The following is a 16,773-nucleotide window of genomic DNA, read 5'->3' on the forward strand; positions in this document are numbered from 1 at the left end:
AATTAAAAAAACAGATATATACTTTTCAAACATTTATAAACTATATAAAAATAAATTTAATAAAAATGTGTAACAACGTTCCATTGGGGGAAATTCTTTTGTGTTTTGAGCTGAAATAGACCAGGGAAAGCTTCCTCACATGCTGTATCCATAAAGCCTCTGTGAAGTTGTTTTCTTTCTTTGGTAAATACCCTTGGGACAGTGGCTCTCAGTGATATATACTTTTCAAACATTTATAAACTATATAAAAATAAATTTAATAAAAATGTGTAACAACGTTCCATTGGGGGAAATTCTTTTGTGTTTTGAGCTGAAATAGACCAGGGAAAGCTTCCTCACATGCTGTATCCATAAAGCCTCTGTGAAGTTGTTTTCTTTCTTTGGTAAATACCCTTGGGACAGTGGCTCTCAGTGAAGGGTGATTTCAGGACATTTTGCTGTGACAGTTTTGGCTGTTACAACTTGTTGAAATGATGGTGATCTTACTGCAGTTTGGTGGGCAGAGGCCAAGGATACTGCTAAACACTCTACAATCTACAGGACAGTTCTCCACAACAAAGAAGGATATGGCCAAAATGGGAACAGCACTGTCCTATTGTAAACTATCTCTCTGATAAGCAATTTGAGTCATTTTTAAAAAGGGAGTATAGGTTGCAAATAAAGCTACTCAGACATTTCTTTCTTTAAATGATCCATGATGGGGTTTGGGAATGGGCTGGGAAGACGCTAGTGGTTCCACATTGACTTCCTCAGCTACTCACACCCTTCCTGTTTATAGGCTGCCCAGTTGCCTTTGATAGCAACCCAGATTGTCACTGTTGCCAATAGTTTCAAGGTAGTTATGGCTATAAATGCAAGTTTTTATTACTCTACAATTTTTATTTAAATCATAAAAAGTGACATAAAAAGGGTCACAAGTAAAACCAGGCATTGTCTGAATTCTGACATAATATCCACATTGCTTCATAGTGCTCAGTGTTTTTCTTGGATCTTGAAATTTCCTGAACCGCCAGCATATTGAATTTTCATAACTGCTACTGCATTTCTTGTAATTTACACTTGTTTCTCAGAAACCTCTATATACCTGATTGTTTGTCACAAAGAATAAACCCAAAGCCTTCACACAGCTGTGAAAGAATGCTCCATGGCAATCTCTGATGATAGTAATCTTTATTTAAAGCCTTAAAAGCCGTCAACAGCAACAAAATGCTAGTACCTTTTGGGACACTCCCCCTTCCCCCTCTGGAGGATATTGTAATAATCAGTCCCTTGAAAGGGTTCTGTTAGCTTTTGGATGCAAGAGTCTCCTTAATTGCCACTTTTCTTAGTGTTTGAAATGTGTCTGAGTTAAAAAAAGAATTTTCAATATTGAAATGACAGCCCTTATCCTAATTAGTTAAGTTCTTTCACTGTGTGTCTCTTTCCAGTTTCTCATGAACACATAAACATAAATTTGGAAATTTTACTCTATTCTATTTTAAAAGCTTTGAGCAGGGCCCTTACATATGTGTGGAACATTGGACTGAAGAGAAGGGAGTTCAGTAAAAATGAATGGAAAAGGAAAGAGGCAAAAAGAGAACAAATGTTTGGCCTGCAAAGTAGTCTGCTGAAACTTTATTCTGTAGTATGACATCTCCATCAGAGAGGGGGGTCTATGGGAGAGGAACCATTCCTGTGTTCTTTACTGCCTGCTAATGGTGTGATGCTTAATGTTATGTATCAGTTTGATTGTAACATAGGGTACCCAATTAAGCATTATTTTCACATGTGTGTCTGTGAGGATGTGACTGTAGGAGATAGGAATTTGAATTGGCAGATTGGATAAGTTAATTGCATTCCATAGTGTGGCTGACTACTGTCTCATCAGTTAAGGGCAGGAATGGAGTAGAAAAGCTGAGGAAGGACTTTGCCTTTTTTTGTTCCTTCATGCTTGTCTGTTGGACTGGGACACTGGTCTTTTCCTGCCCTTAGACTGGGATTGTCATTGTTTTTCCTAGTTCTTGGGTCTTCAGACTTGAACTAAACTATACCACTGGCTTTCCTGGATTTCCAGGTTGCAGATGACAGATCTTGAGACTTCTTTTTAAAAATATTTTATTTATTATTTTTATTTTGTGTATATGAATGTATTGCTTACATGTATGTAATTGCACCCATGTCATGCAATACCCATGGAGGTCAAAAGAGGGTGTTGGATCCCTTGAACTGGAGTTAGGATAATTGTTAGCTGCCATGTGGGTGCTGGGACTCAAACTCAGGTTCTCTGCAAGAGCAGCCAATACTCTTAGCCACTGAGCCATCTCTCCAGCCCCGAGACTTAATTTTCATGATCACATAAGCCAATTCTTATCAATCTATCACCTATCATCTATCTATCTATCTATCTATCTATCTATCTATCTATCTATCTATCTATCTATCTATCTATCTATCTATCTATCTATCTATCTATCTATCTATCTATCTATCTATCTATCTATCTATCTATCTATCTATCTATCTATCTATCTATCTATCTATCTATCTATCTATCTGTCTATCTCACCTATCATCTATCTATCAATCACCTATCATCTATCTACTATCATCTATCTATCTATCTATCTATCTATCTATCTATCTATCTATCTATCTATCTATCTGTACCTATCAATCATCTATCTATCTATCTATCTATCTATCTATCTATCTATCTATCAATCAATCAATCATCTATCTATATCTAATCTTCTTTCATCTATCATCATCACCATCATCAAAACCTATCACCCATTAGTTCTATTTCTTAGGAGAACTCTAACATACTGGTACCAAAGTCCCTGGCACATAATATGGACTTGATAGTTTTGTGGTAAGAGAATAAATAAGGAATAGCTCTTCATTTGAGAGAAACGGAAACTCTCTTCAAGAAGGTAGTGATGGAAGGCCTCTTGAAGTTACCATCTTTTTTTTTTTGTTGTTGTTGTTTTATTTTATTCCAAAGAGAGTCAATTTTTCACACACTTTTCCAGAATCAACTTGAAGCAGGTTCCATAAAAATATCTGTACAATCAAGTTTAAGGGGGGAAAAGGAGGAATAAGAAATCAAAGACCAAAGGATTTGCCAACATGGGGTCAACTTTGGTGGAATAATGAAGGTTTCCATTGGCTCTGTTCTTTTTTTGAAAATCCTAAGGAGTTTATTGGGCTTGCTAACAGAGCATAGGATGAGTGGGTGTCCCCCAAGTCCACACTCAAATACAGATCCTGTGACTTCCCAACAGCTGCACAAAATGGCAAGAGAGGTGCCTCATGGCATTCTCAGCTTATATATCCTTAGCCCCTCCCTGACATGCAGCTAAGGTCGACTGATTGGGTGGGAGGGGTAACTGACTCTCCCCTCAATTCCTCGATGAGTTGGGGAAGGAGGTGTGACTATAGCTTGCCAGCATAGTGGTTAGAACAGTTCCAGTTAATACTCCACAACTTCCTCTGGCTCTTACATTCTTTTGGCCAACCTCTTCCACAAAAGTCCCTGAGCCTGGGGCAGGGGCGGAGGGCGGGGTGATTGTAGGATGATCTTCCTCCTAGTGTGGCAAGGCACTGAACTTTCTGGTCTCTGCATCATCAGTTTTCCATGGGCTGTTGGCCCATTTCAGTGGGATTCCATCTATTACAAGAATTTGGTGCTAGTATCCACAAATAAGGGAGAACATACATCTTTTGTTTTTCGGAGTCTGTGTTACTTCACTTAGTATAACAGTTTCTAGATCCATCCATTTACTTGCAAATTTCATTATTTCTTTTTTTTTTTTTTTCTGTTGAATAAAACCCCATTGTATAAATATACCACATTTTTGTTAACTACTCATCAATTGAGGGGCACTTAGGTTGCCTCCATCTCTTAGCTATTGTGAAAAGAGCAGCAACAAACATGGTTGTACAAGTATCTCTGCAATAGGGTGAGTCCTTTGGGTGTATGCCAAGGAGTGATAAAATTGGGTCATATGGTAGGTTTTAGTTTTTAAAGATTTCTCCACACGGCTTTCCAAAGGGGTTGCAGGAATTTGCAATTCCATCAGCAGTGAATTCCATCAGCTCCACATCCTTGCCCCCATTTCGTATCATTTGTTCTCTTGATCTTAGCCAGTTTGACTGGGGCAAGGTGAAATCCTAAGGGGCTTTTAATTTGCATTTCCCTAATGACTAATGATGTTGAACACTTTTCAAGATGTTTCTTAGCCATCTTTATTTCTTCCTTTGAGAACTCTCTGTTTAGATCTTTAGCCCATCTTTTATTTAGGTTATTTGTTTTCTTGGTTCTTTGTTTTTTTGAGTTCTTTATATAGTCTGGATGTTAAACCTCTGTCAGATGTGTCACTGGTGAAGATTTTTTCCACTCTGGGTTTTCTCCTTACTCTTTTGATTGTTTCTTTTGCTGTACAGAAGATTTCTAGCTTAATTAGATCCCATTTGTTGATTGTTGATCTTAATTCCTGAGCAATTGGTGTCCGATTTAGAGAGTCCTTTCCTACACTTATATCTTGTAGGTTACTGCCAATGTTTTCCTCTACTAGTTTCAGCGTTTCCACTTTCACATTGAGGTCTTTGATCCATTTGGAGTTGACTTTTGTGCAGGGTGAAAGATAAGGATCTAGTTTCATTCTTCTATAGTTGGAGAGCCAGTTTTGCCAGCAACTTTGTTGAAGATGCTGTCTTTCCTCCATTGTGTGTTCTTACCACCTTTGTTAAAAATCAGGTGGCTGAAATTGTGTGTACTCAGGTTTGGGTCTTCAATGATGTGCCATTGATCTATGTGTATTTTTGTGCCAGTATCATGTTGTTTTTATGACTATAGCTTTGTAGTATACTTTGAGATCTGGTACAGTTATTCCCCCAGCATTGCTCTTTGTGCTCAGGGTTGCTTTGGCTATCCTGGGTCTTTTGTGCTTCCATACACATTTAAGGATCATTTTTTCTAATCTGTGAAGTATGTCATGGGGATTTTGATTGAGATTGCATTGAATCTATATATTGTTTTTGGTAAGATGGTCATTTTCACAATAGTAAGTCTTCTACTCCATGAGCATGGGAGGCCCTTCCATCTTCTGGTATCTTCCTCAATCTCTTTCTTTAAAGATTTAAAATTTCATTGTAGAGATCTTTGATGTCTTTAGTCAGGTTTATTCCAAAATATTTTAATTTTTTGTGACTATTGTGAAGGGTAGGATTTCCCTGTACTCTTTCTCCAATAGCTTGTTTTGGTATATAGAAAGGCTACTGATTTTTGTAGATTAATTTTGTAACCTGCCACTTTGCTGAAAGTGTTGATCAGTTCTAGTTTTCTGGTGGAATTTTTGGGATCTCCTAGGTATAGTATCATATTGTCTGCAAAAAAGGGATAATTTGACCTCGTCTTTTCCAATTATTATTTCTTTAATTTCCTTCTCTTGTCTTATCGATCTAGCAAGAGTTCCCAGCACTATATCAAAAAGGAGTGGAGATAGTGGACAGCCTTGTCTGGTTCCTGATTTTAATGGGAATGGTTCCAGTTTTTTTCCATTTAGAATGATGTTGGCTGTGGGTTTGTTGAATATAGCCTTAATTATGTTGAGATATGTTTCCTCCAGTCCAATTCCCTTTAGAACTTTTATCATGAATGCATGCTGAATTTTGTTGAAAGCCTTTTCTGCATCTATTGAGATGACGATGTGGTTTTTGTCCTTGAGTCTGTTTATATGATTTGATGACGTTTATTGACTTGCGTATAGTGAACCATCCCTGCATCTCTGGAACAAAGCTCATGGTGAATGATCTTTTTGATGTACATCTGTATATGGTTTGCAAATATTTTGTTGAGAATTTTTGCATCTATGGTCATTAAGGATATGAAGTTACCATCTTTTTTAAAAAGATGCAAGTCTTCATCGTTTTTGTAAAAAAAGATTTTTAATTATGTGTGTGTGTGTGTGTGTGTGAGTGTGTGTTTGTGTCTGTATATGTACATGAAAACAGAGATCAGAAAACAGCATTAGGCCTCCTGGAGCTGGAGTTACAGGCAGTCATGAACTGTCCTGGGTGAGTGAGTGAGTGCTGGGAACTGATCTCTGGTCATCTGCAAGAAGAGGAGGTACTCTTAACAGCTGAGACATTTCTCCAGTCCCTAGTCATTTAAAAATATTTTATTTATTATTTGTTATTTTTATTTTATGTGTATGAGTGTTATGTATGAATGTAGGTAAGTACACCCGTGTCATGCAATGCCCTTAGAGGACAGAGGAAGCTGTCAGATCCCTTAGAACTGGAGTTATAGACAGTTGTTAGCTGTCATGTGGGTGCTAGGATTCGAACCGTGTCTTCTGCAAAAACAGTCAGTGTTCTTAACTGCTGAACCATCTTTCCAGCCCCTCCCAGGCCTTAGTCTTTATCTTTTAACTTAAGTCAGCACCAGGTCTAGTATGTAATAAGTATTTATTTGAATGTGGATGGCAAGATGAATAAAGAGGAACAAGAGATACATTTATGTGTATGTTTGTGAACATAATGCATGTTGTTTGTACAATTCCTTGAAAACCTAGGCAATGGGGTGTATTCTACTTGTTATAGGAGAGGAGAGATGCAGGCCCGGAGGGCTCTCATTTTGTGGTGATAGCTCATTGCTGACTTGCAAAGCAGCCACTGCTGAAGCACAGGTCCCCAGGGCCACTGGGGGCATTGTGGGAGAGAAGATGCTACAGGGTAATTGCACTGATTACTAATGCTATGAACATTTCTCTTGCTTAATAATCCACTTTTAATTTTACCCATGGCAGTTCTTAGTTCCCACAACACAGCAATAATTAAATCTGTGTTCAGATGGTTGTAAATGCACCCAGAGGTCTTAAGAAATGGGTGAATTATGCTCATTTAAGTTAGAACATAATGCTAGCATTCAGCTCTCTCAGAATAAATACTAATTACTGAAGTTCCTTTAAGTTCCACAAGATCCCTTTGGTTTCTACTTCCATTTTCCAGATAGCATGCAAGATGAGGTTCAGACAGCAACCTTTCATCTCAGCATTAGAGCAATCACTATTCTGGTACATAATTCCGAGGCATGACTATCCAGGTGGCTTATTCAAAACAAGACCAGAAAATGTGGCTGTTTTTAAAGAGCCTTCCAGAATTTAGGGAGAAGGTGAGGAAATAAGGCACAGGACTCAGCAAGTGGCTAAGAAAGTGCCACCAGCCCTGCATCTTCTCTTCACATAGGTCCTTCTGCGTGGATTATTATGGGGTCAGAGGCTGGGATTTTCTGATTCTCAGCTGTCCCTCAGGTGTGAAAAAGCCTGCTGGCACCCAGAATAAAATGGGAGTCAGGAATCAAGAATCGTTTTTTATTGTTGTTGTTTGCTCCCTGGGGTAGAATGAGGTCTCCTTCTTTCAAATGCTCATTATTTCTCCTATTTTAACAAGGGATATGAAGAAAGCTTGCTCTTCCTTGATTTGGGGATTCCATAAGCATTGGCCTGTGCTGCACGCTTGTGCAGAGTTGTGACCTCACACTCCCTCACACACCCTCCCCTAGCAGCCTCCTAAGCCCCACCTCCACCTCTTTTCTCTGGGGGGGAGGGGGAGGAGCTGTTGCTTGGGTATCTTGAGATTTTCTGATTCTGTGGGCTTGTAGAACTGAACTGGATGGAAGATTCTCTTGACATTCTTTTTGGGCCTGTTCCCCAGTTAGGGTCTTTTTTATTTTATTTTTTAGGTTTTTTTTTTTTTTTTTTTTCATGTGTATGCATGTATTGCCTGCATGTAGGTAAGTGCACCAGTGTCGTGCAGTGCAATGCCCTAGGAGGACAGAAGAGGCTGTCGGATCTCCTGGAACTGGAGTTACAGACAGCTGTTAGCTGCCATGTGGGTGCTGGGATTCGAACCCCGGTCAGTGTTCTTAACCGCCGAGCCATCTCTGCAGACCCCCCAGTTAGGGTCTTACTTAGGGTAACTTGGAAATTAGAGTTATACTGTATACCCACAAGAAGAGAAAGGGGATGGGTTTTCACAGGTGACCAAGTTGAGGAGGTGTTAGTCACCAGAGCCATCATCAGAATGGCTAGTGGTGAACTAACTGAGCCAGTTCCAAGTCAGGGGAAGGGAGTGGGGGGAGGATAAGGTCTGGCCACTGCAGGGCACTCAGGGAGGGTAAGTCAGATGAGCAAATTGTATCTGTCAAAGATTTTCAGCCAGTACCCATAGATGGCAGTAGAGATTTGGAGATGTGGCTGCCACTGAGCCCTCCAGTGAGGGAACCCGGAGGGAAGGCAGAAGGGAGCCAGAACGGGAGTCACTGTCTTGGCAGCTGGTGCAGGACACCAAACTATAGACAAGACCAGAGTCTGCCACTCACTGGAGACCTTTTGTGGTGTAAAGCAAAGAGTGGAATAGAAAATCCAGGAGAGGTGGAGAGAGCAGGTGAGAAGGGAGAGGGAAGCAAAGACAGGAGAAAGGAGGATTAGTGGGTAGGACGGAGGAGGTGGGAGAGCAAGGCTGTGGTGGCAGAACAGAAGTGGAGTGGACCTGGGACACACACAGGGGAGCAGGGACATCAGGACAAGGTCAGTTTATTAAAAGGGGATGCAGAGAAGACATGTTGGCAGAAATGGGCTGGTAACTGTTGAGGAGACCCAGAGAAACCAAGGCAGACCAGGCCTTAAAAAGGTTCACCTCTCTAATTCCCCACAGGATGACAAACACCATTGTTGAGAAGACAAACACCATTCCTTCAGGATCTTTTATTAACGTATAGAAAATGTGTTTAAAAAAGGAACTATACAGAGGCTAAAAGCAACCAGGACTAAAAATACTAGTTAACAATGGTTAACAAGCAGAGATTCCAGTCTTTGAGCTACAGTGCCATGAAAGGATGGGGCAGGCTGCTTTCCCTCTCCCTTCCTCTCTATCTTTTTATTTTAGTTCATTAGAGTATATATCACCTGAGGAGTATGCATTCTAATTTCCTCCTCCTCCCCTTCCTCCTCCTCCTCGCTTCCTCTCCCTCTTCCTATTCCTCTTCTCCTTCCTTTTGGTCTTTCTTTTAAGTAAGAGCTTTTCAAGCACATTGTAGCTACAAAGCTAGTAAATTGGTCTTTGTTATTTTGCCTGAAAAGGCTGTTAAAGGTTAAAATAATAAACTCAAATTCAGAGCTATTGGAGGATTTGGTGTTTATGATTTTTCAGAACAACAATCGAGAGACCATTGGGGTGAGTTTCAGCTGCCTGGAGGCCCAGGTAATGACCCTCAGAGTCACAGTGACTTGTTTAGGGTGCCTGGAATGCCTATGGACTTGTGGATACTTGGGGTTGAAATAATTTTGTGTGTGTGTGTGTGTGTAAATGTAGGAAGGAGAGGCAGGAGGAAGTGATCCTTATCGATTCTGACCCTTGTCTGTGAACCTCTGGAGTGGCCCTAAGCTTTGAAGGGGAATAGTGAAGAAAGGGGCTAGTATGGGATACTCAGTTGGAGGACATTTTTGCAGGAAGCACAGCGCCTGCTATATCTAACATATGGCTGTTAGTGCTGCCTGCAAAGCCACCACTCTGGAACGGGACTCAAGTACCTTTGTGGGAGATCCATTCCGTTTACTATAACCCCTCAGGAAGGATAAGGCATTCACTGCTAGAGTTTTTGCCTAGTGGTGCAAACCACTAAGTTTCTGATTTTTTTCTAAATTTTCCAAAGTAGTAAAGCAAGTCAGGATTGTAGCAAACTGTTCTGTGAAGTGTTTCATTCACTGGGGATGAGAGACAGGTAAGGAGTGTAAGAAAATAAAGGAACTAATACAATTAATTTCTCTGCTGTTTGCTTATGGTTTTAGTCCTCAAAATGTTCTCTACTGTATTCCTGCAGGGGACCCTGAGGTATTTGCATCCCTGGAAATCAGGGAGGGGGTGTCATCTAAATCTTGTCTGCAACCTGATGACTGTAGCCTAGAAATTCATAGGATGTTTGCTTTTGCTGATATTTGTAGTGGTATAAATACACTTATAATTCTTTCTTTCAAAATTCTAGAGTCAACTGACACTTTAGGACCATACCCTGTTTATTCTGTGGTTTCTCCTTCCTTGGAGCTGGCTATGTCTCCTGTTCTAGTTTGAGAAGAATAGTTCTAGAATATCCCACTGTTCCTAGATTGAGTGAGAAAGAGGCCGCTATAGTCCCACATGAATGGGGTGGGAAATCACACTTTCTGGCTCCTATCTCTTCTTCTAATTCAGCTGTGGGCTGCCTTCTCCAGCTTCCAAATTTAAACGGTAAGAAAAGGAAACTGCTGTCAAGATGTTTCTTACTCCTTCTTATGATTGGGATTGAGGGTCCCCTAAAATACGAGGGAGAAAAAGCAAGAATTCTCATTTGTTAAAAGAAAAAGAGGAGATGACAGCAGATGGCCCTTTGTGGGAACATTAATAAAATCCAAGATGGTAGCCCAGCTTGGCAAGATAGCAGCCTCAGGAACTAGAAAAATCAAGGCTTTTCAAATGATATGATGAGGTTCAGATGATGGATGATTCCCTTTAGTAGCTGTGTGACTTTGGGTGTGCTACTTAGCATTCCTGTGTTTCCATTGCCCTCCTCTTTAAAATGGTTAAACCTTACTCTGGATTGTGGTGATTTAGTAATTTATATAAAGCCCTTTGCACAGAATGTGATTAATAGGTGTACAATAAGTACTATTTTCCCTTTCTCTATTTAAAGAGTAATAAATTTAAAAAGACTGCTCCAGACTTGTCCTCAGTTTTATTCTTAATTGGCTGTATGAACATGGGCAAATTGCCTGACCTACTTTAGCCTGGGTTTACTTGAGTATGAAATGAGAGGATCAGCTTAGGTGATCTCCAGTCTCCCTTGGTTCTGAAGGCGTGTTTCCAACATTTGCCTGGGAGGCAGGGTTGAGCATCTTAGTTTTCAATGACAGGTTGTTTAAAGGCAATACAGGTTTCTCTGGGGGCTGTGAACCAGTGAGAGTTCTCATCCATGCATTCCAACTCCCTCAATGACACCACTCCCCCCGCATACATCTCACCCCAACTCTTTCTTGTAAGCTTAGCTTAAGTGGTCCAGGCTTCCTGAGTAGGGTGTGCTTACATCTCAAAGAAAGACACATTTTGTCACCTGAGCCCATGATCCCAAGGGGTCAATGACAGTACCTAGGAGAGTGCCCTCTAGTAGGCTTTGAAAGAGTTAAATATTTCTGAATTTAGCATTAGCCTGGCTTCATAGCCCAGATGATAGGGAGCTATTTTATTAAGTTAATAGAAGAGGGCTGAGGAACAAGAGCTGTGTTATTTGGATACTCTGCAATAGCCTTATTAAGCTTGTAGATGGAGGGAGGATTTCCTGTCTGGAGAAAATGCAACTCTGTCCAAAGACTGTGAGGTTTGCCAAGGACATTTGGACAATGAGGTGCTGCAGGTGCAATGAAGTCATGTTTCAGGCATGGATTGACCTTGAAAAATAAATCAGAAATGCTCAAGATGACAAATCAAGCTGTGCTTGTTGATGAAGGAAAAGTGAGGTTGAGGCAAGATGGGTTGAGGAAGCAAAAAAAGTCCTTTTGCTTCATGTTTTCTGTGCAGTAAGGTCACAGGTAGCTCATATCTTAAGTGAAGGGAGCAAATTGAGAGGAGCTTTGTCTGGAGGCCAGAACTTGAGAAACCGATGCTGGCACCTTTACCACGGTCACTCATACCTTCACTGTGAGACCATCTATAAAGTTTGCTTTTATTCTTCAAGAATCCACCAGCTTCTTTGATTTAACTTACAATTTTTTCCTTTCCCTAGCTGTTTCTCAGAGCTTGAAGAACACAAAACTGGCTTAACTAAATCCAACATGAATATAGTTAGAATGAGTAGAACCATTCTTTCCAAATGGACCTGAGCCCACACCAACACATCCTCTGAAAACACATCAGAGTTTCTTTCCCTACTTAATTTTAGAAATTGTCATTTGTCCTGTGAATTTTCATTTGGACTGATAGTGTCAAAATGCTCCTGTATTAATATGAGAGACATTATCACATATGAGATGGTGTTGGGAAGCAGTTAGTGTCAGGAATTTGCTCAAAGGACCCGGCAACACAATAAAGAGAGGCTATAAGGCATAACCATAAGCTAGCCCTGTCCCCTTCTGCTTTGCTATCTGGATGAACACAGACTACCCAGGGAGGATAAGTGGAGCTTACTACTCAGCTACTAGTATTTGAATGAGAGGTTAGTCTCCAGACCTCACAGATCTACCCAAGCCTCTGAGGCCCTAAGGCCCTTCTTGGAGGCTTGGCAAGTTTGAGGTAAGCCAAAACATTATCTTACCTTCAGTGGGATTGGGCTTTCAGTGGAAATTGGGCTGCATTTCAGAGAGTCCTTGTCAAAGTTTGAGAGTAAGCAGTGGGATATAAATAGAGATGGGAAATGATCTCCCTTCCCCCTACTTGGGAGGGAAAACATGTAACCAAAGAACAAGATTGAGTGGGAGACCTTGGTGAGCAAGTATTTCTAAATGTGGCCACTAGCTGCTCCTTTTCAACCTCGCAGCTTGCTGTGGGTCCCATTTTTCTTTTTCTAGAGAAAAGAACAAAGAAGAACCCATCAAACCTTTCTCAACTGATGCTTTAAAAAGAACTCTTTGAAAACATTCCATAATGACTTTTTGTCCCTGAATCTGTAGTTCTGTTCTGAGACTAGATTTTAAAGGTAAAAATGTGTTTAGAATTGTTTGATTGGCATCGAGCTCTCATTGGCATATGGCTCACTGGCAAGGCAACTTGAGTTCTCCAAGTTGAGCTTTGAAATAGGAGTTTTCCATTTGCATGGTGATGATTGGTAGAAGGAAACAGACTGCTAAGGGTTGGTCTCATCTCTTTATGAGTGGTAGAAATGTGGAGCTGGTAGGTGAAAGGAAGGGGAGATTTAAGTATTTGTGGAAGCTTGCTCTATATTTCTCTCTTGCCATGTTGTTGTCTTACAAATGTCCTATACAAATTAGCTCTCCTATACAAATTTTAGACAAATTGGTATGGTCTGAGATCATCTGGAACCAGAACCTTGCTGTTCTCAATTCCCCATGTTTTACAAGGGCTTTAGTAGGTGGTTCTGTACGCCTACTAGGTGGTCATTCTCAGCAAGTCCCCTGCAACCCATTAAATCCAGTCTGAAGACCAGCAGCACTTTGCAGGTCTGTCATCCCCAGTGCCAGGTCCTCATAGCTAATCTCTTTACCTTCCGAAAGTAACCCTGGAAAATGTGAATTCAGTATGTTGGAAACAATCTTTCTATGACGGGGCATGCAAAGAACTGCCTACTGCCTAGCTCTTGACTCTAGGCAATGAATTTATCATAATTACTAGTAGCTGGTTCTGTTGTTTGTTTTTGTTGTTACTTGGTTTTTGGTGTAAGTATATATTCTGATATGTCTGTAGTTAGACTGCCTTCTTGACAAGGCCCACTTCTATTCATTCTGAGTCCCTTATGGGAAACTTTGGTGCTTAGGATGAGTGTTAAATAATGCTGCCTGCTTCCTCTCAGGCAAGCACCAGAATGTGGCAGGAGCAGATAAAAAGGAATCAGTTAAGAAGCTCAGAAGCAGAATCTTAGTTAAGAAGCTCGGTGAAGTTAAGTCAGTCAAATTCAGAAATTTGGAGTCAAGATGGTCATGGATGTTGGGGAGACAGTGGACTGAACAGTATTTTAGAAATGGGGAAAAATGACTGCACTTAACAAAAGGAATCCATTAATCCTTTTACAGAGGGTTGGATGAGCTGATCTTTGAAGTACCTTTCTTACTTTCAAATTCTTTAAAATGAATCTAGGCGATGGTGCTCGTACTATTTATAAAAAATGTTCCACAGGGTATAATGGTTCCTCTGAAAGGCAGGTTTCAGTTTCCATTGATGTTTCTTGATTTTCCCTGAAACTGGCGACAGTCTTGTTCCACTTCAGGTCCCTTGATGAAGCTGGCTTTACTGGCACACCCAGGCTCGCGTTCCACTTTCACACATGTAATGGCTTCAGTTTCTTCTGGTGTTGTTTTCTTCTGGTGTGTGTGTGTGTGTGTGTGTATGTGTGTGTGTGTGTGTGTGGTGTGCGTGCATGCGTGTGTGTGATGGTGTGCTTGTATGTGTGTTTGTGTGTGTGAAAGAGACTTCTGAATCAGTACCTTTTATTCCTCCCACCCTCCCTCCATCTCTCCTTCCCTCCCTCTTTCTCTCCTTTCTTCTTTTCCCTTTCAAGAATTCTGATGAGTTTTTCTTACTCAGTTGTGCTCTTACCAATGCCAACTTTGACTCAGCTTCTTGTATCACAAAAATTAGCATTATTGACTGCTAAGGCTGAAAGGAAGTTAGAAATCATTCTGGTCTAACCTCTCATTCAAACTGAGACCTAGAGAGGTCATGTCCAAAGTCATGTAACTAGCAAGGTGGCAGAGGTGGGCCTACACCACAGCTCTCAAATTCTTCCTCATTCAACGTGTGTGCCTCCAACTATTTATGGTTGATCCATCTCTAGTTAAATCTCATATAATGTTTAGGCTTCTCTTTCTTCCTCTTTCTCTTAGCTTTTTGAATTCTATGTTGAACTGAGAAATAAGAATGCCACCTACATTTTTTGATCCTGAGTGTGTCAGTTGGTCCATAGCACAAACATGAAGAAGGCTTGTGGCACCTGCCACAGGGAGCATGCCTACATAAAATGGCAAACTGACTTCAACCTCATAATATCAAGCGTGATTACCAGCCCAAGGGGACTGTCCCTTCTGATTATCAAAGCTTGGTTAGACCGTGGCTGTTTCTATTACAAAATACCAACTTATCCAGTAACTAGTTTTCAGAGATACAAGATGCCCCAGGGCATCTTGTGACAGACATGGGCCTCATATTATACAGAAGAGGGGCCCTAGGGAAGGGTGAGGATAGGGAGAAGGCAGCTGGGGAACTGGGTGCAGTTGAGCAGATGCTGTGGGAAAGGCTGACTGGCTTTTGATTTGAGGAAAAGCTTAAAGGTCAAGGATTCTACAACCTCCAGCTCCCCTGGGCTTAAAAATCAAATCATGTGTGTGTGTGTGGTGGGGGGGAGGCAGCACACCTCATCACACGGGAGATACGCTCTCCTCTCACCTTTGGATTTGTAGATGTAGTTTCCTCTGGCATCTTTAATTTTTCCTCCCAAAGCAGAATAATAAAAGATGGAGAAAGGTTTTTCACTATTTCACCTCATTGAGGGATCATTTCTGTTTCCCACAGGATCAAAACAAATAAACAAAAACCAAAATCAAACAAACAAAAAAACCAAAACATTCTACCTCCTCCCAGAATTATCAGCCAGGGGAATGGCTAGCCAGCTGTATAATCTCCTGACTCTTGCTAAGCCACCTATACTAAGGAAAGCCGGCAGGGAACAGAAATATAGGTCTTCAGCTTGGACATCAGGAAAAAGAATTCATGATATATCAGATCAGAAATGTAAAAAGCAGTACTAGGTAAGATCTGTTTCCAACGGGACCAATAGACTTGCACAGCAGGCACCAGGATTTCTTCTGTCCTTTCTTCAATGCCTGACCCTAACATGTGAGTAACAAAATGCTTCCTCTTTTCTTATGACCAAAGGAAGTTATTGACTGACCGAGGATGGGAGCAGTGGCTTAAAACCCACAGGGGCACAACCCATAGCCAGAAGTAGGCATAGCCTTGGAAACTAGAGTCCAAAACAATGGTTGGGTTGGTGGGTCTGTAGACTCTAGGGTAGAGTCTAAGGGAAGAGTTGAATAGGGCTACAAGAGAGATCACTCTTCATGAAAGGGGTCAGAACATGAGAATCTTTAGCCTTTTTTCAATGTGCTTGGGCTGTTGGGTGAGATTGTGGTAGATGTCTTTTCTCTTAAGGGAAGACTGGCCAAGTTCCCTTGCTGAGGTTCCTCTGGGTTGATGTGATCACCTGGCCATGGATGGCTATGACCAGATCACTGTCTAAGAAGGGGGGTAGAAAAAGAAGGTGTGTGCCTGTTGCCACAGCAATTTGTACTCCATGGCTGGCCTTTGAACGGCTCTCTTAAATGCCCCACTTTTCCTCCTTTGTGGGAAAGGAGGGCATGGCTAGGGATGACTCTTTAGGAGAGAGCATGTAGCCTGAAAGTCAGGCTCCAAGGCAGCAGAAACTATGAGCAGATGGTGATTAACTGATCCCTGCTTCCTTCAGATACTTGGCACATTACTGTTGCCCCTCCCCCCTTGTCTCATATTATAAAATACAAACATATGACAGAAAAGATCATTTGGCTGGTGGCTGCCCACTACTCAGAATTTCAAGGCTCGCCGTTTCCTCCCTGATGTGAGACGGTGGTTGTAGGGCCTCATCTTCATTTCTACAAAAGGGATGGAGAATTCATGGCCTTTCCAGTGGTACCAGTTGATCCCCTGGGTGTAAGAAAGACGAATATGTCAGATCATCCTTTCCCCTGGATAGAACACCCTGCTTGAAAAGGAGAATGACAGGAGCAGGAGGCCATCCTGTGGATTTAGCTGTTTTCAGTTAAAAAGCAGCTTTGGGGCTGAGTTCCCAGGATGGTAAAAGGAGCTAGATCTCTTTCCAGCTTTCCCTTTAAACAGACCAGAGGTCTAGATCTTTATCGAGGGCAAATTGCAGGTCATTTCTTACTGCCAGTTTTATGTTTTTGACTTTAGGTGTTGCCCATACCAAGGGACAGTGGTGAATGTCAAAATCCCAACTATGTGGAAATATTTTGAAGAGTGTTATCTGAGGTCATT

At 41.2% G+C, this 16,773-nt stretch overlaps 1 protein-coding gene across 3 annotated transcripts in view; it reads right to left on the reverse strand.

Moving 5' to 3' along the window:
* Positions 1 to 14,086: 14,086 nt before the first annotated feature.
* Positions 14,087 to 16,773, reverse strand: part of Tnr (tenascin R) — a 443,513-nt gene continuing 440,826 nt past the window's right edge. For all 3 annotated transcript variants that reach the window (XM_008826107.2, XM_008826108.2, XM_017796366.1), the window contains one exon: positions 14,087 to 16,422. In XM_008826107.2, coding sequence (XP_008824329.1) covers positions 16,303 to 16,422 — 120 coding nt within the window. In that variant the 3' untranslated portion in view covers positions 14,087 to 16,302. The remainder of the gene's footprint in view (positions 16,423 to 16,773) is intronic.

The sequence above is a fragment of the Nannospalax galili genome, unplaced genomic scaffold (genome assembly GCF_000622305.1).
Source record: "Nannospalax galili isolate Female #2095 unplaced genomic scaffold, S.galili_v1.0 scaffold429, whole genome shotgun sequence".
Taxonomy (NCBI): domain Eukaryota; kingdom Metazoa; phylum Chordata; class Mammalia; order Rodentia; family Spalacidae; genus Nannospalax; species Nannospalax galili.